Source organism: Dermacentor andersoni, chromosome 6 (genome assembly GCF_023375885.2).
Source record: "Dermacentor andersoni chromosome 6, qqDerAnde1_hic_scaffold, whole genome shotgun sequence".
Classification (NCBI taxonomy): Eukaryota; Metazoa; Arthropoda; class Arachnida; order Ixodida; family Ixodidae; genus Dermacentor; species Dermacentor andersoni.
The window spans coordinates 151,053,770-151,080,475 of record NC_092819.1 but is presented as its reverse complement, the minus strand read 5'-3'; the positions used below and the strand labels follow the sequence as shown (position 1 = coordinate 151,080,475).

The window sequence follows — 26,706 nt, the reverse complement described above, 5'->3', positions numbered from 1 at the left end:
AAAAAACTGTGCTTATGAAGCGAGCAAGTAGTGCGCTTTAATAAAATTGAGTAGCGTAAGCATGAGCATGAATTGACCGTGAAATATACGACACAAACACAAGCACACCAGCAAATAAATAATGAAGCAAGAAGCATTGCTTACCTGGATCACATTTATTACTGTCTTCAGTATTTGTTACAGCAGTCACAACATGAGCGATGCTCACCACTCTCACGTGAGCGAAGAACTTTTACCATTGTCCATCGGCAATGCGGCTCCTTGCAGCGGCCACGTAGCGCGCCAAACATGTCGCTGCTCCACAGCGGCAATGCTTCATTTCATCGGCTCGCGCACCTTGAAGAGTCTTTTTCGTAAATGTTCTACGCGTCACGAGCGATTCAGACACACAACACGCTTGGTTAGCGCACGCCACCAAATCGGAGAGCGTTTAAACGCGGTGAAAGCGGTCAAACTAGGCGCGACACAGCCGTTACAAAAAGACCGCATTGGTGATACTCTCCCCGGCATGCTTTTTGAGAGCTACACAACGCAGAGGATATATGAGTGCGCTCGTGTTTGGCTAAAGCTGAAGCGCGTTTGATTCTGACATCCATTTATAGAGCACAAATAAAAAGAATACCGAAGCTACCGTTCCGTCAAAGTGTCACACAACCGTATATCAATATTCTAATATTGTATAGTTAGAAATGTTGCTGTTCTTCTGTATCTGTATACTTTCTGTCTGCTCATTTGGCCGGCCGCCATTGTGGCCTCATAAGTGAGCGCCCGTTCGTCTCTCGAGACTTTACTGGAGCGGCTGTCGCCCGCTGACAGTCAATGTAGCGGCGTCTTTCTCGCGCGTTAGCGAGCGGGCAGAAGTTGTGCGTGTCTGGCGTTCTCTAAGGAACCCCACATCTGCTGTAGTTTAGGGACCACCCCCTCTTATGCGTAAGAAAAGCAAAAAAAGAAACAACACAGCGGCATATTACACTCTGTTGCAGTGCACAAAGTATTTTTGGGCCTGCTCGACACTTTTATTGTGTCGGTCGTCGAGCTTTTACAGTGTTCCCTTCCGTGTGCGTCCTGCTGTCAAAGGGTGTCATGTTTCAGGAGAAGATATACAAACACGACTAAAGGAAGCATGAAAAAAAATATTGGGTACAAATGTATGTTCAATCACCATAATGCCTCTGGGTTTAGTTTTTGCGCAGGTAGGTTTTATACTACAGCACAAGATGTCTGCAGCGGTAGCGGGGACTTTCGACCGCACCGAATCGTAGTTATAATTTATGCCACAGCATCGCTCACCATAATATGCTCTGGTGTATGTTTAATGTTACTGTGGCCCGCTTTTGCCCTATAATGCCGCGTATGCAGTATATATAGTTGACCACGGAATTGCTGCTGGTGGACTTGAGCATGCGTTCAAGCAAGATAATTTTTTTTATATTGCGAAAATCAAATTCTTACTGGCACCAATAACGTAATAATTTAGTCCAACCTGCTTCCGTCCCGCGCCGGCACACCATATTTTACACGTTAGTCCTAGGTGAGAATGTCATATCAGGATAGTAATGCGACACAATAACAAGCAACCTTCCAATCCATACTATAGGTCCCTTGAGCCACGAATTACTTTCTTTTTATAAGTTACATTCTAAAGGTTACGAGACATTTGGCATTGCAGTAACCTTTAAAATAGCTACTTCGGCAAATGTAACCTCAAGCTGCGACGGAAATGAACAAGAACACACATTTCAAGTTGGTTTAGTAACCTAGTAACTTCTATGATATAGGTTACTTGCAACTAAAGGTAAACTAAAACGGTACCACGCTAAGACTGTAGACGCGTGCGTCAAATATCTCGCTAGAGATGGCTTATTGCATGGCCAAAATCAGTGTTGGGGCAAATTCCTGCCTATGAAGGAGCAGCAATAGCTGTCGGTCCACTTCCTCAAGAATAAAATCCTTCAGCTGAAGTACGAAGGCAGACGGCGGGCAATGTTACGATGGCGGCGCAATTCGTCGAAATTCTGACACATATTGAGGAGAACGGGCACAATGGTTGGACTCTTGGCCAGCACCATTTGAAACACGTCGTCCTCAATGCCTTTCAGAACATACTTCGACATGGTTGGATTAACACGACTGCATAGCTCGAATACATCTTCAACTATAGCTGGAAAAAGTCACCCGGTAGCTGTGCTCGCTGACATGGACCCTGTACGGCGTGTAGTTTGCGAACAGCGGGGCGGCCAAACACTTCGGTGCAATGTGTCTTGAAGCAGACCAAATCGGAGAGGTCAGATTCGTGATTCTTGAACCATAGGTTTGCGACGTCGGCAGGATAAAATGTGACGTTGCTCAGTTCCGTCTGGTCGTCCCACTTATTGTTAGTGCTTACACATTCCTAGGAGGACTGCCAGTCTTCGACATCATGCTCCCCGGTCCCGCGGTCCCGCTGAAGACGGCCGGGTCGCGCTGGCGGGGAACGGCTGCATAGGTGACAGGGGCAGCCAGGGGTTCAGTCGCTGGTTGTTTCCGTCAGTGATGGTAACCTTCGCCAACGTACGAGTGCGGAGCTCCATGGTGACTTGAGGTATTCCAGCAACCTCCACAAAATGTAATGAGATATAATCAGAAAAGTGATAATAAGTGTAGCAGTAGCCTAGCAGCAACGAAAGGCACGAGCTCTCTCACAATCATCTCACGGGTCGTCGTCGTGTTCGAGCTGCGGCTTTAAGCACGAGGCACGTCTGCTTAATTACACTGCGAAGGTTTGCTCTCATATCGACAGCACTCTCTTCTTGTCGCTTAAAGCAGCCCTGCAATGCTTTTTCAACTAATCATAGAATGCCCTTACTGTTAAGGAGCGTCGTCTCATAAATCTTACGCCGCCAAATTTGTTTCGTATCCTTCAAATATGAGTGGGGCTTTCGCATCGATAAACTTCTTTCTCTCTCTTCTCGTCTTCTACTTGCGCGCTTTAAGCTACACAGCGGAGAACAAGAGGTCAAAGCCCTTGCAAAAAGTTGAGTGTCGCGGCCGCGAAAAGGGCCGTCGCGGCATTTCCGGCGGCCGCGGTAGAAGTCGACGCTATGCAGCATGTCGCTGGTATCTCGGAGGCTACGCGCTGTGCAAATATCAATTGATTTCTGTCTTTTCAAGCGAATCTTTCTTTGGCATCTTCCTTCGACTTTTCCCCTGCTGCTGCTGCTGCTGCCATTGCTGGTTTGCAAGACGCGACGGAAGATGGTTCAGAGCGCGCATATACATCGCAGCGGCGTGGCAGAGAAGAAAGGTGACGCGAAAAACTCGTTTGGTCATTTCCATGGCGCCACCACAATGCCCTCTGAAGCTCCTTGGGCATCACCACAGTACTTGACGGCTGAAATTATTTGTGAACCCTCGCGAAAGCAGTGCAAAAACTACCATGCTTGCCTTTGTACTAATGTGCAATAGTCCACAGGGGATGTTGGTAGAATGTTAGAGAGGAGGTATAGGAAGATGAGGCAGAGATTGGGTAAAACCTACGCAGTCACGAAGCAAATGAACAACAGCCTTTCCACTCTTGGCCCGCTGCTTGCATACGTGGAAGGTGGGTGGGATAAAACCGGCAACGTAAAAAGGCAAGAAAACGCCACTACTAGATATTAGCGTGGTTTTGCATAAATAGGATAAACCTGTATGTTCAAGCTACGGTACGTTTCTCCTATTTCTGTAAAATAGGCGAAAGCCTACAAATTTTTCAAGCAGGCAACTGACACAGGGCGTACAGACGCAAAGCCGCAGTAAAGCACAATAGCGTTTAGGCGTCGCTAGGGAAGCGGCCACACGTCCGACAATCACTTGTGTGCCCTAAGCAGTAGCTTGGTTGCTATGGCGTTGCTCAAGGTGTAGGATTCAATCCCGACCGCGGCAGATGCATTTAGATGGGGCAGTAATAAAAAAGCACTCTCGTACTTAGATTTAGGCGTGCGTCCTAATCGGCGTGCGTCCTAATCCGGCGTGCGTCCTAATACGTTTGCTGTTTTGGTACGTAAAGCCTCATAATTCAATTAAAGTTTATAACTTCTTCCACGATGCGATGTACTGTGCGAGGCAATGAGAATGCTAACTTTCACGGCGGTTATGAGCGATGGTGCACAACACTTCAAGCAAGCACGTCTCGTTGTGTGTTTGATAAACTAATCAATCAAACAGCTACACGAAAGGTAACTTTTAACATCAACTCATCCCTCTCCTACTCGTACTACACTAAACGCTGAAGAAACTAAACATTCGCTGTCAACACCACCATTAATTACCGTGAATCAAAAGCAACAGCATAGAAAACTTTGCGTACACCAAATCCCTCAGTGTGCGGGATCCGCATGATTTTTTAGGTCGCAGATACAATATATTTATAAGTTATTTAAATCAAAATTTAAAACTGCGTATTGCTGAGAATTCTCTTGCGATCAAGAATTAATCCAATAACATTGGTGGGTACAGCTGCTTCGATGACGCTGCATGACGGCGTTGCGGAAGCGAGAGGAAATGAACTTTCGCTGTCTTTGACAGGAAATGGTAAATTGCCTGCTGCACGCAGTGCATTAATATTTGCCTGACATGTTCACTGCAGCCTTTCCAATGGCAATGTTTCTCACTATGTTCAAAAAACGTGTCAGGGCCTAACTTTTTCCGTCGCATTGATCTTTATGTGGTGCTTGACTTGTTCTCAAGACTCTTTATTAACCTCCAAGTTTCTGCCGCATATGTTAGTGCCGGTAGAATGCAGTGATCGTACTTTTTTCTTTCAAGGACAACGGTAAGCTCCCAGTCATTATTTTGTAATGCCCGGTATGCGCTGGAATGCACTTTTATTCGTTTATAAGTTTTATTCTCATGGTGAGGGTCCTCTGTTAATAAATGACCTAGATAAGCCCAATACTCACAGATTTTAGAGGCTCTCTTACGATCATGAATTCTCGTTCCTTTGCCAGGCTATTTAACTTACCTCTGTCTTGGGTCTATTAATCTCCAACACCACTTTTACACTGTCGCGGTTAAAGTTCTGAATAATTTCTTGGAATTTGTGCCAAATGTTGCTGAACAGGGCAATGTCATCTGCAACCAAAAAGTTGTTGAGATATTCGCGCTCATTCGTCCCTCCTAACCCTTGCAATACGGGTGTACGTGTGGTCTAAAGTTCACTATGGTTTCCTAGTACATATGGTACTCTGACATTGCGAACTAAGTGGAGGTACCACTTAGAAGCAGAGTACAGCCTGCTTGTAGGTGGCTAAGCTTCTTTTCATCTAAAGAAAGTTTATTACATGATAGAAAGCAGAAACCCGTTAAAAGAACAGTTCTTCTGGGTGCACAGAATGCTCACCGGCTTTAAAATTATGACATAGCCACTTACGTTGCCGCTGTCGTTCTTGGGGAACAATTGATCCTTTAGGCTCTTGCTTGGGGAACTGCCCTGGTTGTGAGCGCTTCCCCAGACAACCCAGTGCGTTTCCAGAGTGAGCGCATCATGCCAACCGGTCCGGCCATAACCTACATCGGTTGACACCTTGCTTACATCGTAAGGGTGCTGGTTATCCGACTTCAGGTTTAGGTTGTTTACCCAGCCCTGCACATACAAAAAGGTACTAGTGTTACGTACATCATGACATCGGTGTTCGATCGCCTGTACACCTGACACGTATTCACAAAAAGCATTTCAACTAGTAAGGAAAGATATCTCGTGAATTCGTGAATCTGCTGCCAATCGACCGGATCACCAACAACGTTGTACTTTGTCCACTTCAGGGGTGTGCATCCACCAGCTTTCCGTAATTACCCCTGCTTTGCGTCAGCGAACTCCTCGTACATCTTCAATTTGTCTATTCCATGACATCACCTAGTTATCTGCCTGCTTCGAGTGCGCTCCCGCCTTTTCAAGCATTATGTAACGCTAATGAACTACGAGGTATCCGGTGTACGCATTGCGCGTCATGTCGCACTCAGTCACAAAGAAAACATTTTGTTTGCACTGATTCGGAAGGATTCTTGCCTCGTCTGCTTTCACGTTGCCATGGTAGTACCATAGGCCTTTCTCTGGAGCATATTGCGTTGCTTCTGGGCGTCGATGAAGTGGTCGCGCGCTTCCAACATTTCCGCTAGGGCTTTGCAGTTTGTTTCTTTGCGAAATAACGCAAGTTTGACATGGCACTTCTTCCGGAAGTGCTCGACTACAAGGAGGCCCCACATACCATGAAAGGCCATGGCTATATCTGACATTTCAATCCAGTGATGTAGGTATACTTGAAGGCGAACAAATTGCCTACTAGTTTCAAGGTCTTCTGGTTTGCTCGAACAGAATTTCTCCCGGTAGCCATCGACCATAAGCTGCAATAGTTGTAAAGAAGGCTTCTTGGCCTTATCATAATCCAATCATTCCATGAGGGACAACTGTCTGAACACTGCGACTCTCGAGCACTAAAAGCATTGTCAGTTAAGTGGCCCAGTTGCGTTTAGGCCAGTCCTCTCCTGTTGTCATTACTTTGAACCTACTAAAATATGCATCGACATTTTCTCGTTTTTCATCGAACAGAGGCATATAATTCCGAGGACATATTTGGAGTAGTCGGGGATGATCGATGGCGACAGCAGCTCCTGTGCGACTACCCGAACCAGCTTCTCTAAGCGACGGAGGTGAGGCTACAAATTTTTCTCCACCAACGCCACTTTATGTCGCGCCAGCTCTAGCTCTCCGTTATGTGCACGTGCATCGGGCCCGGCCTGCTCGTGCGTTGCTCACGATCAACGGTGGTACGTGGCTCCGTGGCATGCACCTTGTTCATCCTCAATTCACTTTCTAATTCCGCATCCTTACATGGATTGCGATTGCCTCCGTGCATCCCGGCCGCCGCCGCCGCGGCAGCGTTTCGCAGTTTGTGCATATGGCTCGTACTGTGCTTGCTTTGCTATACGACTGAAATGCAGGTGCTGGGCTGTGGAGGTCCCGTTCCGGGTTGTGATAGTGTACATATTGCAATTCTCCATACACTCTTGAAAGAGTTCCGCCCTTTAAGGTGCATATTTGTCCCACAACATTAATCGTCATCTGCCTTGATTCCGTTTGCTTTCTTGAAAGTGCCACGCTCGCTACTTTCTTGTCGAGAATGCTATGTCACGCGGATAACGCGCGTGCCGTTCGTGACTTTGGAGTGCCGGGCTTTCAGCGTTAAAGAAAGGAAAGGCGGGCAAGAAAGATGATTATTGTCGAGGGACAAGATACGCCTCAAACGGTGCAAACTTATTTAAGAGCCTCTTTTATTTATTTTTTTTATTTATTTAAGCCTGAAGAGAGTGCTTGGAAATGTCGTCTCTGCTGGTAGACATGGTGCTGATGCACGCTGGGATGCCGCGTCCGTATGCAAAATGTCCGAACCCTCCTATTCAGCAGCCGAACTTTCAAGACCGGTCCCTATGCTGACTAGCCGTTGTAAAGGAAACATTCTTCTGTGCACTTCTGCCACGACGCGATGGTCCATGTGAGGCAATGCTAAGGCTCAGCCAGGCACGTACCCAGAGAGCGGCCCGGGGTGCCTCCCCCCGTGAAGTTAAGCGGCATACCCCACCCCCCTCCCGGCCCACGCCGCCACTCCTTAAATACCTAAAGTGCCGCCAAAGCAATCTTGAGACATGACAGCTATTCGGCGGTCAACAGTTTGCTGTCTTTTTCACTCCTTTGGTATGGCGGTAATTATCGGCTTCTCCTGGGGTGTGAAGGCCAGTTTTTTTCATCGATTAGGTGCCCGCGCGACTAAATCGAGATGCGTTCAGTTGCCACCATCTATTCAACGGTCACGCGCGCCACTGTTGCTTCGTTAGTTCAACATTCTTTGTTTAGACTGATCGAGGGACCAGGAGAAGGTTTCAGTTCGTAATCAGCTCATCTGCATTCTCGTAGAACGATTGGTGGCCGGAGAAAACGCCACTTGCATTTAACTTTTCCTTTTGCTTCATTATTCCCTACAGCGATGGCTCGCCGCGACACTGGCAGATCCTCGGAACCATGTACCCGCGATGTGGGTTAGACCAGATGCAAATTAAAATAGTGCGAAGCAGCGTCCATCATCAAATCCTGCAATAAGCCTTAAGCCCACAAGCAATAAAGCTGTTACCCGTTAGATCGTTTGGTTTCCCCTAATTGTAAAGCACTTTTCGTGCAAAATTGGCAACTGGAAACAAGGGTCGCAGGGAGTTGAGAAATTAAGCAATCTACTATGGGATAGAGCCAGGGTAACAGCCAAACAGGAAGGAAAACCGAAAATTAACAAATTAAATCGTTCTTTCTAAAAATATGTATGGATGAAAATCCTTCTTTCAAAAGGAACTAGAGAAAAAAACCGCAGGAAGTGGAGAATAATTCTATGTGTTTTGAAGGACGCTTCTACACTTATCAGTGAAACCGCCCGATACTTCCCTGTTGTGCTTATGTGGCCATATTTATAACTTTCCGTGGTGGGCGCAGTACGTCTAGAACCGCAGCGTTCTGCCCTCTACGTGGTTGTGCGGCAGTGGCAGCCACGCATGGTTAGGCAACTTTCCAAATAACTATAGGAGTTTGACACTTAAGAGGGTAGAGCAGTAAACAAGTAATCCAAAAGAACTCTCATTATTCCGCAAATAAATATTTCTCTATAATTCTTCCAGAGCTAATCTAAAAAATGCTATTAGAAATCTTTATTTTACACTTTCGCTTGTTTACTTGTCCTTGGCAATGTTCTTCCAGCGCTTCTTTCCTGCGCCAGTCTATTTGATGTGGTTCCTTGTTTGCTAAGCAAAGGTGAGGTGTATCTCACAGGGCTTACCTCTGAGATACACCTTATTTCATTTCTATTTGTTGGTTTGGGCGTCTTTATGGCAAATGGTGGGCATTATTCACATTTGTACTTGTAAAGGTACCGCTCCCCCCTCATTTGCATAGAAAAGATACCTTGGGATCGGGCCCACCCCCCCCCCCCCCCCAAATAAAAGAAAAAGAAATGCTGGGTACGTGCCTGATAAGGAATAACATTAACTACTAACTCTGTTTTTAGCTGTCGTGATGGCAAAATAGTGCTCAGCATTATGTGCCTGGGTACCCTAGGGCAGTCCCCCGCGCTCCCGCTGCTTATTTTGAATCACGGTGGAAGCTGCAGTTTCCCATTTCTGGGATTGCGTTGTATTCATTGATCGTACATCACGGCCGTGTTCAATCTGGCCAGGAAGCGGTCATCTCGCTCGAAGTTTTAGCAGCATCCATACGTGCAAGATCATTTCTGATATTCGTGTCCCCAGTCTGTTTCTGTGATCGGTCTTAGCCACGGAGACCAGGCAGCGTTCGACCTGGAAAATACGCTGTCCCGTTGAGTACCATGGGTCTTGTTCGTTTTGTGCATTGTTTTGAGTTTTGCTCGCAGTTCTCACACTCGAAAAGTGCTCGACGCGTACGTAGAGCGTATTGCGCTACCGAATGCAGCACAAGTCTTGGAGTGTGGGCGCTTTTTGTCAGTCAAACCGTGATGAAGACGGGAGGACGCGGCGAGTTGGTAGCAAACTCTAGACTAACGCGCCAGACCATGCTGAGCAGCGCGCTGTCCCCAAGCAAGCTGAACGCCGTTATTGATGCATGGTGAATTGTTATGTGGGTCATGTGCCTGACACACTGGAATTTTCAACACAGAGTGCGACGACTTGGTGGCGAGCGACAAAATTGGCTGAGTAGTATACAAGTCGCAGATCTTCGCATTAAGTTACGCTGTCACCGGGCTGCATACAGCCGGTCTCGCTTGCATTGTGTGTGCGTTCAGGTTTTATTCACCGTTTTATTTTGGTTTTCAGCTATCGGAAAAGGTACTTGCGTTCGCTGAGAGTAGCCTCTCGATCATTTCGTCGAAAATGCGCCCCACTTCAGCTTAACCGTGAAAAATGCAGTCATATCTAAAGGTACATGCGGGTGATTTTTTTTTATTAGAAAACTACCCCGCAAAAGAATTTGCAGGACCTAAAAGTAGTTTATTTCGTGAAGGGACCCACCTAATTAAGTGAAAGTTCATACAGCTAAGGCGATTGAAACTGTTTCATAACGCATTGCTGAGAAAACAAGCGAAAGAAAAATGATCGACTGACGTGGCACAGTCAGTTGCAGCAATAAGATAGGGAACTGTGTATAAAAAGTGCTGTTCAAACAGGCATTGCAATATTATATGTTACTGTAATGAAATGAATGACAACAAACGAAACTGTTGCCATGGCGTTGTTCTTCTTCCGCAAAGAAAAATGAGGTGCTGCGCGTCAGCGCTAAGGCAACAGGCACTCAATCACAGTATTTAGTGATTGCCATGTCTGGAAAGGTGCTTTTGCGACATAAGCATGCATGTGGCCGGCATTCTCACGTCCACACATACCATAAGCGCTCAAACAGAGTTACGGTACTAACGCCAACAATTATATTAGTTTCATTGTTTAACTAATTCATTTTTATCGCGCAACGGTTCTGAGTTCGCGCTCGTGCTTAAGCGAATATAGACACATAGTGCAGCAGTCAGCCGTTGCAGCTTGGCATCGCGCGACTTGATCAGCAGGCGCATGAAAGCGACAGCACACCGAAACGGCGTCTGCGACTTCTCGTGCGCAGTGCACGCATTCGGGAGGGCGCTTTGCTTCCTTGGCGACGGAAGGCCCGCTGCAAAGCCTCCCGTGCACAACATTCTCTAAGATTCCCACCGCGACGCAGCTAAGACGAGCAGATATACCGCGGAGCCATGCATTCACCAGCAAGGCATCGCGTTTTGTACTATCTCAAACCTAAAAGCGCGCCATATACTTGTTGACCGGCACTTCCGCAGCGCCACCTGGGCAGCCGGCCTGGCCCATACGGCGTATTCCTACATCGATTCAATGCAAAGCACAATAACGTCGACTTCCATTGTGAGAGAGTTCTGTCAGATTTTTTTTCCATTTATTTGATGCCCCGTCACAACATAATAGTCCTTGGTAAGTTTGTGCCTGAGTTGTTGTACAGCCTGAGTTGTTTTACCCAACAAGATGTAAAATCCGCAAAGGCGGACATGCCATATAGATATGCTAGCTATCAGGTGCAGCATGTCTTACACTGAGGATGGACCGGGTGCAGTATTAGACATGCTGACACTCCATTTTGTTGCATTCGAGGAGAATTCTGGGCAAGAACACTTCGATTGAAGCTCAAGAAAGTGCATTCCCACCTGCACCCATGCAACTTGGTTCGCAACTACGACAAACGATATTTCACACTGCACAAGCTCTCACTGTCATGGCGGTAACAACGTCGCCGGAGCCCTTAGGTGATTTTCAAGTAGAAGCGCATCCATTTCCTCACGTATTTTTTCTAACAAGCAGTGACAAAGGCCCGCTTGATGCAGGCGAATTTTCAGACGGTGTGGCACAGGTAATAATTGCCAGTTTAAAAGGACGTTCATAGTTTCCATTTACTTTCTAAAATTAAAACTCTTTACGTGACCTCGGAAACTAAACAAACAATTGCGGAAATCACTTTTATAGAGGATGCCTATATCTGCATATTCTATGGTAAAAACATGGTCAAAGTAGTTCATATCACTGCAATATTAAACATTTAGTCAATTCCATAGAATTCTGCCAGCATACACAACCACTCTCATTCAGTCAAAAATGGATTTTTTTTTCACAGCGAAGCTGTTATTTCGACTAGAAGCGCACAAAACATTATGCGGCAGTTTTAACGGTTTTCTGAAAAAACGATAACTAAACCACAAACAAAACTTTTATTTCACGGTAAGGTAGAGAACCTCCAGGAGAATTCGCAGGCATATATTGCTACGGAACAGTATTTGCGATGACGAAGAGGCGAGCAGCGTGAAGACGACGACGATAAAGCTTTTTTTCCTCCTCCTCCTCCTCAGTTGATGACTCTGAACTATTTTGCACTTTTCCAGATTTTGAAATTTTTCGGTAAGATCAAGACGGTAGGCGTGGCGGTGATGTCATGCTGGCAACCCACCGTACTCTTAGCTGCTCATTAATCGACATACCTTCGCCATCTTGAAGAGCCGGCGCAAGACAACGAAGACAGAAGGCAGGAGCACACAGCACTCACATGACAATGGATTTTAATTTTTCAACCACCTCACGATGTAGCATTATATTACAGGATTTTGCGTTTTTGCTTGCGCACTTATAATGACGACATCGATGGGAGATCACGTTGCTATGGGTTGTAGTACATAGGTTGTCTATGCCATCGAATAAAGCTGGTGGTGAGTACAGCGCTTTCCTGTGTGTTCCTGCCTTCTGTCTTCGTCGTCTTGCACCGCCCCTTCAAAATGTTCAACCAGTACCAACTCGCCCAAATGTCGACCCTTCTATAGCTACGCCAATCAAAGGCTTATTTCTTGTCTGCCAAACTTCATATCCAGCTGCTATATTAGATGTATGCTATTGCCCTCCTGATGCTGAATCTTCCCTCGTTGTTTCGCTACACGAATAACTCTGTTCTGTAACGTCCACACACCGTGACGCTTCCATCCCTTTTGTACGGCGATTTTAATTTTCCCTCCATAAACTGCCTTGACTTTCTATCATCTACGTAAGGGAATGACAAAGACTGCAAAATTTTGAACAGGTGCTTCACATTTGGTATTACAAAGCTAACCTTGAAACCAACGACACTTATTGATAAAATTGCGCACACATTTGATCTCTTGCTGACGTCACATCCAGATAATGTCTCGTCACTAACAATTTTACTTGGATTGATCGATCGCGTAATAGTTCACGGTTCCGGGCATTGCCAGGCTATTGCACCCTAAAAAAGAAAGGAAATTACTAACAGTGTACGATAAATGGGAGTATGCCAGCATGACCGGAGACTTAGCTGAGTTATGCACTTGGTTCCCTGTTTGTTTTCTGGGTAGACCAGTTGAAACGAACTGGCTATTGTTTAAAATCAAAATGTCACTTGATTATTAAATACATACCAACCATTTATGTTACGAAGCGCGTATCCTCCCCTTGGTTAAATAAAAGTTTAATACGTCCAAGCAACAAGAAGAGAAATTTTCGAGCTGCCAAAACTTCTAACAACGCATGTGCTTGGGCAAGATGCACCGCAGCAGAGAAAACATTTCAGCGCTTCGCAGCGGAAGCTAAGCAACGATTCCTTTCTACGACATTACCTACCATGTTGCGGAATAATATAAAGCAATTGTGGAAAACAAACGAGGACACCATAAAAGTGTCTCATTACGTGACCATCACAATAACCCTCTTCCTGAAACAGAGGTTCCTAATTTACTCAATGACACTTTTTTTTGTATTTGCCATCGAACCTAGCGATGAACTGCCCAATTTTCTAGAAATTTGTTTACCCTACTATGCCCGACATACTATTCAGCCCCATGGTATCAGCAAAGTAATTTACAATCTTAAGTTGTCATCTTCTGCAGGCATCGATAGTATTAACGCTAAGGTACTAAAGAATACCAAACATTATACAAGTGTCATCATTTCTCATGTTTTCCAACAGGCCTTGTCATTAGGAGTGGTGCCACAGGACTGGACGGTGGGCAAAATTATCCCCCTTCCAAAGGTACTACTTCATCACGTAACAGCTACCGACCCATTTCATTAACGAGTGTGTCCTCAAAATTGATAGAACACGTCATTTATTCGCATGTAACCAAGTTTCTAACCTCTGTTAGCTTCTTTCACCCACATGCGTATGGATTTCAAAAAGATATATCCTTTAAGACCCAGCTTGTATTATTTATTCATGACGGCAGCTCAAGCATCGATTACAATATTCCCATAGACCACACCGGGACTTTCAGAAAGTCTTTGAGAAGGTACCACACAAACGGCTATTCCTCAAGCTCTCTCACCTAAATCTTAACTCCTCTGTTTTTGACTGGCTCTGTGACTTCCTCGCCATGAGGAAACAGTTTGTCTGTACTAATGGATATACTTCGTCGTTAGCACCTGTCATATGCAGAGTTCCTCAAGACAACGTCCTCGGCCCTTTACTTTTTTCTTATTTCCATCAGACCTACCTATCTGCTCCTGTATTCGCCTTTTCGCAGACGATTGTGTCATCTACCGTTCTATCCATATTATTTATGATAACGTTTGCCTTCAATATAATTTATAAATGATTGAAATCTGGTGTAATACTTGGTTAATGTCTTTAAATGTAAAGACAACTTCGCACATCTCCTCCCACCACCGAGCTTACTACGAAGCATATAAATATGTCGTTTTTGGCCCCGTATTATCTTAAGCGTCATCGCCACCTGCACATCACAGTATCTCAGCTGGTGGCATCATATAGCAAGTACAACAAACGAAGCTAACCGCGTTCTTGGCTATGTCCAGCGTTACCTTAGGATTACGCCATCTCACGTAAAACTGCTAACGTACCAAACATTTGTCTTTCCCAAGCTGGAATATGTATGCGCAGCTTGGGACCCGCATCAGATTAGCCATCAAAAAGCTCTTGAATCCATCCAAAACTGCACGTTTGAATTTGTTTTTTGAGATTATTCTCACTGTTCTAGCGTTACTGAACTAAAACAGAGTTAAGCTTCCCAGTCTTGAGTCACGCAGAAAAACAGCGCGCCTGTCCCTCTACCATAGGTTTTACCCCTCGTCTGTTGCTCGCTCGGTTATCATACCTGCTAATCGCCTTTCGCTCCGCAACAGTCATTGTAAAGCTGTATACCCACCGCCTGCGTGCACTACTGCGCATCTCAACTCATTTTTCAGTCGAACTGCGAACGACTGGAATCATCTGCCCATCGAAGCTGCGCACCACTACAATCGTAGCCGCTTCTAGTCATTCACCGAAGACCTCGTACAAATGTAATACCCACCCCTCATGTAAAATCCCGCACCAGGGGCCTTTGTGGAATAAATAAATAAATAAATAAATAAATAAATAAATAAATAAATAAATAAATTTCAACGTTTTCCCGCGCCCAAATAAAGACTTAAACTTACGTTCAGGGTGTTGCTATTCTTGAAGTAGAAATATACGTAGTAGTAGCCCGCCGGCAATCCGGGGTGTTGTGGATCCTTGTAGCCTAGCCAACCCTTGTGTCCACTATCTTTATTCACAGCCGTTACGGAGTAAAGTCCCCAGCTATCCCTGTTTCCCCATCCGATCATATAGGCGTGGGGCTGCCTGCCTAACGTAGGAGAAAACCTGCAAAAACAATGCGAGTACAAATTAAAAATATGGCCATCGAAAATTGCTTATCATTAAATGACGATCTTGCGTTGCCACACCACTAATGCAAGGTATTGGGTGCCATGAACGCTCTCACGAGTTCTGAAATCCAGCCTTCAACTCGATTTTCAAATATGGTTAGCAATAGCGGTAAGGTGAACTAAAATTGACACAAACGCACCTCTGTTCCGTTTTCTGGAGATCACCCACTTTGGTACAGCGCAGATCGCCTAGACGGAATATGCACGCGAGACCATCCGACCGCGATATCAAACCCACATCAGCGACAAGTAGGCGCTGCCATCACCAGTGTTTGCAATCTGCAAACATCCCGGCGATCTGCACATCACCAAACCACCATGAAGGACACTTCTTGACAAACCCTAAAAAGTGGCAGCAGCAGTAACCTATTACGTGCAACAGGACCTGAACGCCCTTGTGATCTGTCTGCTGCAAGTTAGTGTTAACGTTTGACGGAAAGATCTTATAGTTTTTGTTTTTCAACGCCTTCACTGCTGCCAACTTCAACTTTAATCTGAAAGAGCTCCGACATATACCCATGGCTAAAGACTCGGCGAAACTAGGGGACGAAAAATCTGAGCGGACTTCAATTATTTCAAAGAGGAACTAAGTCAGGAATTGACGTCCTTGCGACAGAGTATCAAACGTACATTACGAAGTAACATTCAAGAAGTGCGGAATAAACTAAAAAACTTGCTTTCAAGCATTGATCAGACATAAAAAAGATGTATCAGCTTTAGTCCAAAGGCTAGACAACGGTTAAAACACGTTGACGGGCTAGTTGGTTAGAATCCATGGTAGAGTGTATGAGCGCGACTGGACGAGGACGAAGAAAGAAACAGATACACAGACACAGCGCTTCACTTTCAACTATAGATTTTATTTTCGCTCGCGTCGATAAATATATACTGTGCGAGCGGAAACAAACGTAACAGTAAAAAAGAACATTGAGTGGTACATTTCGTTGAACCGGACACGTGTGCAAGGCAAGGGAAGAAAAGAAAAAAAGAAAAAACATGTACTACAATCGTCACAAAGACAGACCAAGGAATCGTATCTCCTTTTTCGATAGTGACACCGAAGGCTTGCTTCCGCACTTTTGCTCTAATTTTGCTATCTCGTAGGCCTCTACAATCTCCATCGTCATCCTGCTATGAGCCTTATACAGAACGGAAGTGCTTTCAAACATGGGCTTGCAGGAACAATATCGGCAGTGAATACCCAAATGACCCGAGATTACCTTAGTGACATTATAATGATGCTCCCTTAATCTCTCGTTGATGCATCTGCCGGTTTGACCAATATACGTACTCCCGCATGAAAGTGGGATGGCATAGACAACGTTATGAGTACAGGTTACAAATTGTTTGCGATGTTGGGTAGAACATGAGTGCCTTTTGTTATTTTCTGTGTTAACCTGTTTGCATAGCTTCTGTAGTCGCTCAGGGGCAGAGAAAACCACGTCTACACCCGATTTCGCCGCTATTCTTCTGAGATTATGTGAAATGCAATGAATGTATGGTACCACAGCAACTTTCTTCGCTCTAGCATTGGTACTGCTTGCATTCGACGCGTTTTTGCACTTTTTGCTTAAGCCCTCCGCGACAGAAGTTAGCATGCGCATTGCTCCCTGCTTAAGTGACTTATTTCTAGCTAACCGTGACCAGGTTCTTGATGAACGCCTAAAAAATGACACCAATGTCGCGAAAGTGTTCAGATTCGTTGACGATTTTCTAATCATTTTAAATAACAAATCAGACAATTTTTACTCGCTGGTTTCAACAACCGTAACCTCATTCACTAAAGTGTTGTCCCCTTTGTCTTTGACACTTGAAATCCCCATAGGCAATTTCATAAGGTTTTTAGACTTGGGATTGTACTTCTATCCACAAATGACATGCCGGATTTATCAGCCGAGAGGCAATAAGCCAGTCCTACCATTTCATTCCGCCCATTCAAAACTTGTAAAACGCGCAGTAGTGACATCGTGCTTTAACAATTTTTTGACGAAGTTATGTGACCACAAAATGGAAGCCAGTTTCAAAGAGCAGGTCAAGCGCCTGGCAGATTCTGGTTACGCGATGCGCATGCTAACTTCTGTCCCGGAGGGCTTAAGCAAAAAGTGCAAAAACGCGTCGAATGCAAGCAGTACCAATGCTAGAGCGAAGAAAGTTGCTGTGGTACCATACATTCATTGCATTTCACATAATCTCAGAAGAATAGCGGCGAAATCGGGTGTAGACGTGGTTTTCTCTGCCCCTGAGCGTCTACAGAAGCTATGCAAACAGGTTAACACAGAAAATAACAAAAGGCACTCATGTTCTACCCAACATCGCAAACAATTTGTAACCTGTACTCATAACGTTGTCTATGCCATTCCACTTTCATGCGGGAGTACGTATATTGGTCAAACCGGCAGATGCATCAACGAGAGATTAAGGGAGCATCATTATAACGTCACTAAGGTAATCTCGGGTCATTTGGGTATTCACTGCCGATATTGTTCCTGCAAGCCCATGTTTGAAAGCACTTCCGTTTTGTATAAGGCCCGTAGCAGGATGACGATGGAGATTGTAGAGGCCTACGAGATAGCAAAATTAGAGCAAAAGTGCGTAAGCAAGCCTTCGGTGTCACTATCGGAAAAGGAGATACGATTCCTTGGTCTGTCTTTGTGACGATTGTAGTACATGTTTTCTCGTTTTTCTTTTTTCCCTTGCCTTGCACACGTGTCCGGTTCAACGAAACGTACAACTCAATGTTCTTTTCTACTGTTACGTTTGTTTCCGCTCGCACGGTATATATTTATCGACGCGTGCGAAAATAAAATCTATAGTTGAAAGTGAAGCGCTGTGTCTGTGTATCTGTTTCTTTCTTCGTCCTCGTCCAGTCGAGCTTATACACTCTACCATGGCTAGACAACGAAATGGTGAAGAATGCCAAACTAGCCAGAGATAACGATGAACTTCGTGCTAGACGTGAATCCTTAGAAAATAATATCTAGGATCTCGAGAATTGGCTTGGTCATACACAGCAGCATTCACGCAACGTCAACCTCGAAGTAAAATGTTTTGTCAAGCCAAGTGGCGGAAAGGCAACCGCTGGTTTAGTTTTTGAGTTCCGTGCCACCGTCGTGCCACCCTCCGTGTGACGTGCCACTAAGAGCGCTGTATTCTGTAACGGTTCGCTTTGGAACCGGTTCGCTCTCACGAATGCCATTGGTCAGCGCTTCATTGTCATCATCCCCGGTGGGCGTGACAACAAATTCTGTTGTCGCCACACAGGTTGTCAATCATCTGAAAAGGAACCCGTCGTTTGCTACGAGAGGAACAGCGGAGAAGTGGTTCGCTGGAGGGTCGCGCGCGGTGGCGAGCATGATCTTGAGGGTTGGTACGGCAACCATGGTCGTCTGCTAGTCTCGCGCTGGCCGGCGCGACGAGAGGGATGCCGATATTGGCTCCTTTGGTTGTGTTGCTCGCAAGCGTTGGCCAAAGACAGTGACGTAGACGAGAGGCAACGGTGCGTCGCGTGGTACATGAGCGAAGGCGAATTCGGGAGGCATTTTAGGCACCCCAAAAACAGAGTGCGATGGATTTTCGGCGAGCTAGAATATCGCGGGCCACAAGATTTAGTACCGTTGACACTGCGACGTAAGTGCTGTGTGCGCTACATTTTCTGTTTCTTTTTTTACTGCGGGTTGTTTTCAGCAGTGCGTCCGGAACGTAGAAGCTATTGGGTTATCTCAACCGTCAGTCAGTCGCATCGTTACCGCCATCGTTACGGTCATTAAGGCTGAGGGAAAAGAAAAAGGGGTGTCAGATTTCTCTACACGCTGCAGGAGAAACCCCCAGACAGGGACGCTTCCTTGACCACGGCAAGATTCTTGAAGTTGTGAGGTGTGTGGACGGAACTCTCGTCGCAATCGTCCAGCCTAAGAAGCATATTGTAACCGCGCAAAGGACAACGGAGGAAGAAGGAAACACACTGGACAAGCGCGCTTGATCAGTGTGTTTCCTTCTTCGTTCGTTGACGTTTGCGCGGTTACATTCTAATATTGACCACCAACTAGCCCGCCTTTCTTTGTTACACCTTAAGAAACTCAGCCGCGGCTAAACTAAACCATATTAGAGCCGCGGCCTGCACACAGAGAACCCTTTTGATTGCTTAACGTATGGCGCACCACCTAGCGACAAAAATAAATAAAGCAAAGCACATAAAATAAACCACTAGCTGCCTACGTCGGAAGCTCAGTTAATACTGGGAATGAAATGTGCAAGTGTTTTATACAAACCAATATTTTTTTACTGGAATAGCAACATCCTTCAATTACTATAGCTTCCTCAAAGTACAGACAAAAATGACGTGACCTTGCCACAGAACGTCGTTCGTTCATTGCTCTCCCTTGCATCGCGACATTCCACTCTTTCTCCGAGTAACGTCACCTTGCCGTGGCAGCCAGACGGAACCGGTTACAAAGCGAACCGTTACAGAATACGGCCCCTGCTTTCAATAAAAGTGTACCCTCTTGTCAACACCGAGCCTCATGACCGTTTGTTGTGCAAAAATTATTCGAATATAAAGTAAAAAAAAAATTAAGACTTAGCACTTGATAAGTTTAAGAAAAATCCGAGCACACCTATGCGCTACTTATAAGCTGAGAATGCGAAAGCGTGAATGTCCAATTGAATGCCGATGAGCAGTCCGAGTTACGAACTCCTCGCGGAAAAGCGGGCGCCTTTTGATTTGGCCTTATCGAGGTGGTGTTAGAACCTAGCCGAGAGCTTGCGCGAACAATGCCGTTAACACAGGCTTCCGATAGCGAGGGCGACGTCGCGGCGATGCCCTCTCCCCTCACGGTACATATGCCGCACTTGCGTCTACATTTCGCCAGCACAACTCCGTCGAGGCCCGCTCGTGCCGTAGCTTCAAGCCAATCGAACTCCGTCGAAGCGTGCTTTTTGCGGGACGTTGCAACCAATGGCTGGTACAGACAGCGGACGCCGGCTTTTTCCTTGAATGATCCATTCGACGCTTTCGCATCGATATTAAAGGTAAACTGAAGAGTCTGTCGAATTCAATAAGGCGCTCGTATACGGATGCGGGAACCTTATAAACCGCGCAGGTAAATATTTTTTTTTTTTTTTGGGGGGGGGGCGATTTTTTACTTAGAAGCGACGTAATCGTCGGTTAAAATTGCGCTGTGGCTCCGCCCCCCGTCGAGCGCCGCGCGCTCCTGCTGACGCTGACGATGCGAGCGGAGACCGGAAACCGCGGCGTAGTGACGTCAGGACTGGTGTTCCTTTCCTTAGTAGTCTCTGCGACCGTGCTTGACCGTGCTCGTTTCTGCGTGCGTGCCATCATAATCGGCTTCGTTCGACCCTGCATTCTTTTGTTTGTGTGTATGTAGAGTGGTAGTTGACGTGCGCAGCATCAATTGAAGTACTGGAACGATCATGCCGGCATTCTGTGCAGCCTGCGGTTGCACGAACAGCGGCCGCGACGACGTTCCGATGTTCCATTACTTCCCCTAAGGCAAGAAGCTTTCAGCTAAGTGGGAGGCTGCTGTGAATCGAAAGAATTTAACGCACTCAAGAACATCAGTGCTGTGCTCTAACCACATCCGTGACGACAATTACTGCCAGAGTTTATCAATAATGCGGGAATGAGTGAGAGTACGACTTGCTGCTAGCAGGCTTTCTAAACGCAGCTCCATAAGGTCGGGGCAACGAACACACAAAGACGGGACGGGTGCGGGCGGACGGGTGGTAACTGGTTTTGGAAGACCTTATGTATACACTATCTCGTCCAAACCTGGATTTTGATTTACTGCTAGCTCATTCGTGTTAGCACGCTGAATGGAAGGTGCTTGTTTATCCCCCACCCTTGATGCAGGTTTCGTCGCAAACCGCCGTTAATTTTCAATTCGCACGTGCGTTGTGAAGCAGCCTACATGCAGCTACCATAACGCAGTGCAAGTGTAAAGTTTGCATGTGTTTGAAAGCCGGCGTACGCCGGGACGCAGCGTTCCTCCTTCTTTCGCGCACAGAGAGAAACCAGCCGTCTCACGTAGCCGACGGAATTCGCCGGCTTTACGGCTCCGGTAGCGAGTAGCGTGCAGTTGATGCGCTGATGAAGGTCACTACACGTGCTACAAGAGCCGGAAAGCTTTTCCCGCATATAAACCGTCTGTGTAGATTGCCGACAGCTTTGGAGCAGCGCACAAATGCCGATGATCGCTTCTCCGCTTAAGCACCTCGAGGAGGCATGCAGAAACATAATAGTACAGTTGTTTGACCCTAAAACGAACTCACTGAATTGCTGAATGCAGCTTTGCAAAAAAGATCCTCACCAAAGAACATTTCTAACACGAGGACAGGCTAGCGCTTCACTTTCGTTCGCGTCGAAAGCACTGCTCGCTACCAGCATCTTTTGCTTCTTCGAGAGGCCGGCTCATCGCAATCGGCTCGTACATGTATGGAGCGACGCCGAAATCCCCAGAGAAACGCAAGCTATCGAAATTTACCATTCCGTCTCAGCAAAACAACAGCGCCAAACCACCTTGCACCGTGCTGCATCTGTAGCCGCAGCGGCCGGTCCGGACGAACACCATTGTTGATGTCAAGAGACGCCCGACCAATCACAGGCGGAAACGAGACGCGCGAGCTGCCCGAATCTGCTGCAGCACTTTTCGCCGAAATAAAATCTGTTTGTGCTTTCTTTCGCTCAATTTTGAGGCGATATTCGAATTCGGAGGTTTGAAAACCATCACGTACAGCTCTCCACTCATTTTTTCTGGAAAACCCTTCAGCTTCCCTTTAACCTCGCAAAGGGGCTGTTGTGAGGAGAAACAAGCCCAGTCAATAGTCAAGCCACATCTGGGGCGCTATAACGCAAAGCTATTCCAAACTTTTCTATTTCAATTCTGCAACCAGCCCTCCGGATTGGTGAAAAACGTTTTTGAACCACCCCCACTTCGCCTGTCTGTCATGTGACGTCACAAAAACCGCGATATCTTCTGATATGACGGGTACACACTGATTATGCATGATTGGACCGAACAAAAGAAAAATAGTTGTTTCTGATTCGACGCCTTTTCGCCATTAGCCCTCGGCTATAGTTCAAAAATTTTGAGGCTGCAACCACTTCACCTGCCTGTCACGCGACGTCATAAAACCGCGAAAACTCACCGCGTCAAAGTGACGTGGGTGCGTTAAAGATGCATTACAATGCCGAACACACTTGGATTTTTTTCTGAACAGCCGACGGCTGTCACGTTCCGAAAGGAATAAAAGATGGCTACCGCCGATCGCTCAGGCATTGGCTACTGCACCTGCCGGCGAGCATGGGTTTATTTGCGTACAGTAAAACGTTTCCCGTGGCCGTGTAACGTTTTTCAACACTTTCGGCACGCTCACGACCTCGCTCTGCCAACTCTTCTTTACTGAGGATTCGTTTTAGTGGGATTCTTCACCTTCCGTTGCACAACGCCCCGACTTAAGACCAGCCAGCTCAAGCTAAGTAAGGGAACGCGAACCAATCGCAGACGCCGGCACCACTCTCTTAATTCGGTTATCGATTTGCAATGTACTAACTCGGCCCCATCGAATCCCTCTCTACTTGAGCGTGCTCCTCGCCTTTTGTCAGACAATTAGGTAAGACAAGCTGTTCAGTGTAGGTAATGTTATCCGGTAATAAAGCAAACAGAGATAACCTCCTATAAACGAGGAGAGGATTTGATTGGCCTGTTCAGGCAACCCTGCTGCTCAACGCCCGATGCTTGCGTCTGCGGTTACGCAAATTTGGCGTCAGGAGATTGGAATAAAAACATATTACAATCGTTTTACGTTATGGGGCCCCTGGCTGTCTTGTCGCAGTAGGCAGCGACAGAGAGAAACCCGTTCCTCTTTATTCATCTTCCTTTGACTCAGGAGTTCAGAAGGCGTTCTCTACTCGTGCGCTCGGTTCTTTGTGAGAACTCGAGCGAAACAAAAGTTCGGGGTGCGCTGCACACACAACTAAATACCGAAAACATCTCGAGGTAAGCTTAGACCAAAGAGAAAGGACTTCAACAAGAAAGAACACTCGACGAAAAGTGGCAACAGGAAATATGTCACGCCTGCATTAATGCCATCCGTTAGCTGCCGCGAGCATCGGAAGAAAGTGAAATGAAGTTACACGACATTGGTTGATTATTTTTATTCTTTCCGGCGAAAACTCAAAAAAGTTTTGCATATCAATGAATTTATACTTTCCGACTTATTTTTCTTCCGTTACCTAGCAACAATCTCACGGCACGCCAGAAGGGCAAGATGTATGCGTAATGCGCCAGACACGCCGCAGAAGCGAGCGAGGCCACCTGATCGAGCGAGTTTACCTGTTCGGTGATCCGTCTCATTTTTTTTTTAGGCAACCTATTCTTTCGACCTATTCCCTACCTATTATTGCGTTCCTTCTGCAATTCGACACGGCACCACGGCACTATTGGACTATGGCAAGTTCCGAAATCTTGTTTGACACTCTGCGACACATTTCGAGCAATTTAGGCTTATGACACAAAAACTAGACTTGTAACGCAGTTAGAAAAAAAAGAAAACAGCTTAGCCGTCCTGGCGCAGTTAGTGTGAAATAATGACTCATAATGGGAGATGTTTGCGGCGCTTTCTATGGGTCCCACATTACTGTAACTAATTTCGGTAGCTTCTGGGTGCGTTCGCCGCATGGGGTTGTCACGCACTTACAGAAAATCATCTCGGCCGTGTCAAGCAGTTAGTTTCGCGCTTAAAGAATCTTACTGGGACAAGTTCGTGACGCTTTCTCTGACCCCGAGCACTATTGAAATTATATTTCGCTACTTTTGGGATACTTTTGATGCAAGCTCGCGGCTGCTGGCGTTCTGACAGAGAAAAGCAGTTGTTCGGCCTTGTGAAGCAGTTAGTTTCGCGTGTATATAACCGTAACGGGACAAGTTTGTGAGGGTTCCTCTGACCCCGAGCATAATTGTAGTTATTTCATTACCTTTGGGATAATTTTGATGCAAGCTCGCCGCTCCTAGCTGTGACATCGTTAACGAAAAACAGTTATTCGGCCGTGCGACGCAGTTATTTTCGCGTGTATATAATCTTACTGGGGCAAGCTTGTGACGCTTTCTCGGAGCCCGAACATTATTGTAGTGATTTCGGTACTTTTGGGATACTTTTGATGTATGCTCGCCGCTTCTGGCGTTGTGACACAGTTAAAGAAAAGCAGTTGTTCGGCCGTGCGACGCAGCTAGTTTCGCGTGTATATAATCTTACTGGGACAAGCTTGTGACGCTTTCCCTGACCCCGAGCATTATTGCAGTTATTTCGCTACTTTTGGGATACTTTTGATGCAAGCTCACCGCTTCTGGCGTTGTGACACAGTTAACGAAAAGCAGTTGCTCGGTTATGTGACGCACTTAGTTTCGCGTGTATATAATATCACTGGGACAAGATTGTGACGATTTCTCTGACCCCGAGCACTATTGTAGTTATTTCGTTACTTTTGGGCTACTTTTGATGCAAGCTCGCCGCTTCTGGCGTTGTGACACAGTTAGCGAAAAGCAGTTGTTCTCCGTGTGACGCAGTTAGTTTCGCGTGTGTATAATATCACTGTGATAAGATTGTGACGATTTCTCTGACCCCGAGCATTATTGTAGTTATTTCGTTACTTTTCGGATACTTTGATGCAAGCTCACCGCTTCTGGCGTTGTGACACAGTTAACGAAAAGCAGTTGCTCGGTTATGTGACGCACTTAGTTTCGCGTGTATATAATATCACTGGGACAAGATTGTGATGATTTCTCTGACCCCGAACATTCTTGTAGTGATTTCGTTACTTTTGGGATACTTTTGATGCAAGCTCACCGCTTCTGGCGTTGTGACACAGTTAACGAAAAGCAATTGTTCTCCGTGTAACGCAGTTAGTTTCGCGTGTGTATAATATCACTCTGATAAGATTGTGACGATTTCTCTGACCCCGAGCATTATTGTAGTTATTTCGTTACTTTTCGGATACTTTGATGCAAGCTCGCCGATTCTGGGGTTGTGACACAGTTAACGAAAAGCAATTGTTTGGCCTTGTGACGGAGTTAGTTTCGCGAAGATATAATCTTACTGGGACAAGCTTGTGACGCTTTCGCTGACCCCGAGCATTATTGTAGTTATTTCGTTACTTTTGGGATACCTTTTATGCAAGTTCGCCGCTTCTGGCATTCTGACACAGTTAACGAAAAGCAGCTGTTCGGCCATGTGACGCAGTTAGTTTCACGTGTATATAATATCACTGGGACAAGATTGTGACGATTTCTCTGACCCCGAGCATTATTGTAGGGATTTCGTTACTTTTGGGATACTTTTGATGCAAGCTCGCCGCGTCTGGCGTTGTGACACAGTTAAGGAAAAGGAGCTGTTCGGCCATGTGACGCAGTTAGTTTCGCGTGTATGTAATATCACTGGGACAAGATTGTGATGATTTCTCTGACCCCGAACATTCTTGTAGTGATTTCGTTACTTTTGGGATACTTTTGATGCAAGCTCACCGCTTCTGGCGTTGTGACACAGTTAACGAAAAGCAGTTGCTCGGTTATGTGACGCACTTAGTTTCGCGTGTATATAATATCACTGGGACAAGATTGTGACGATTTCTCTGACCCCGAGCATTATTGTAGTTATTTCGTTACTTTTGGGCTACTTTTGATGCAAGCTCGCCGCTTCTGGCGTTGTGACACAGTTAGCGAAAAGCAGTTGTTCTCCGTGTGACGCAGTTAGTTTCGCGTGTGTATTATATCACTGTGATAAGATTGTCACGATTTCTCTGACTCCGAGCATTATTGTAGTTATTTCGTTACTTTTCGGATACTTTGATGCAAGCTCGCCGCTTCTGGCGTTGTGACACAGTTAGCGAAAAGCAATTGTTCTCCGTGTGACGCAGTTAGTTTCGCGTGTGTATAATATCACTGGGACAAGATTGTGACGATTTCTCTGACCCCGAGCATTATTGTAGTTATTTCGTTACTTTTCGGATACTTTGATGCAAGCTCGCCGCTTCTAGCGTTGTGACACAGTTAACGAAAAGCAATTGTTCTCCGTGTGACGCAGTTAGTTTCGCGTGTGTATTATATCACTGTGATAAGATTGTCACGATTTCTCTGACCCCGAGCATTATTGTAGTTATTTCGTTACTTTTCGGATACTTTTGATGCAAGCTCGCCGCTTCTGGCGTTGTGACACAGTTAGCGAAAAGCAGTTGTTCTCCGTGTGACGCAGTTAGTTTCGCGTGTGTATAATATCACTGGGACAAGATTGTGACGATTTCTCTGACCCCGAGCATTATTGTAGTTATTTCGTTACTTTTCGGATACTTCGATGCAAGCTCGCCGCTTCTAGCGTTGTGACACAGTTAACGAAAAGCAATTGTTCTCCGTG

The 26,706-nt window shown here is 46.0% G+C and overlaps 1 protein-coding gene across 3 annotated transcripts in view; it reads right to left on the bottom strand.

Annotated features, from left to right (window-relative positions):
* The window catches only part of LOC129382728 (uncharacterized), a 226,573-nt gene that overhangs the window by 123,784 nt on the left and 76,083 nt on the right, over nt 1–26,706 (bottom strand). For all 3 annotated transcript variants that reach the window (XM_072288856.1, XM_072288858.1, XM_072288857.1), the window contains exons 5-6: nt 15,016–15,220; nt 5,390–5,602 (exon numbers count right to left, since the gene is read on the bottom strand). In XM_072288856.1, the coding sequence (XP_072144957.1) occupies nt 5,390–5,602; nt 15,016–15,220 (418 nt within the window). The remainder of the gene's footprint in view (nt 1–5,389; nt 5,603–15,015; nt 15,221–26,706) is intronic.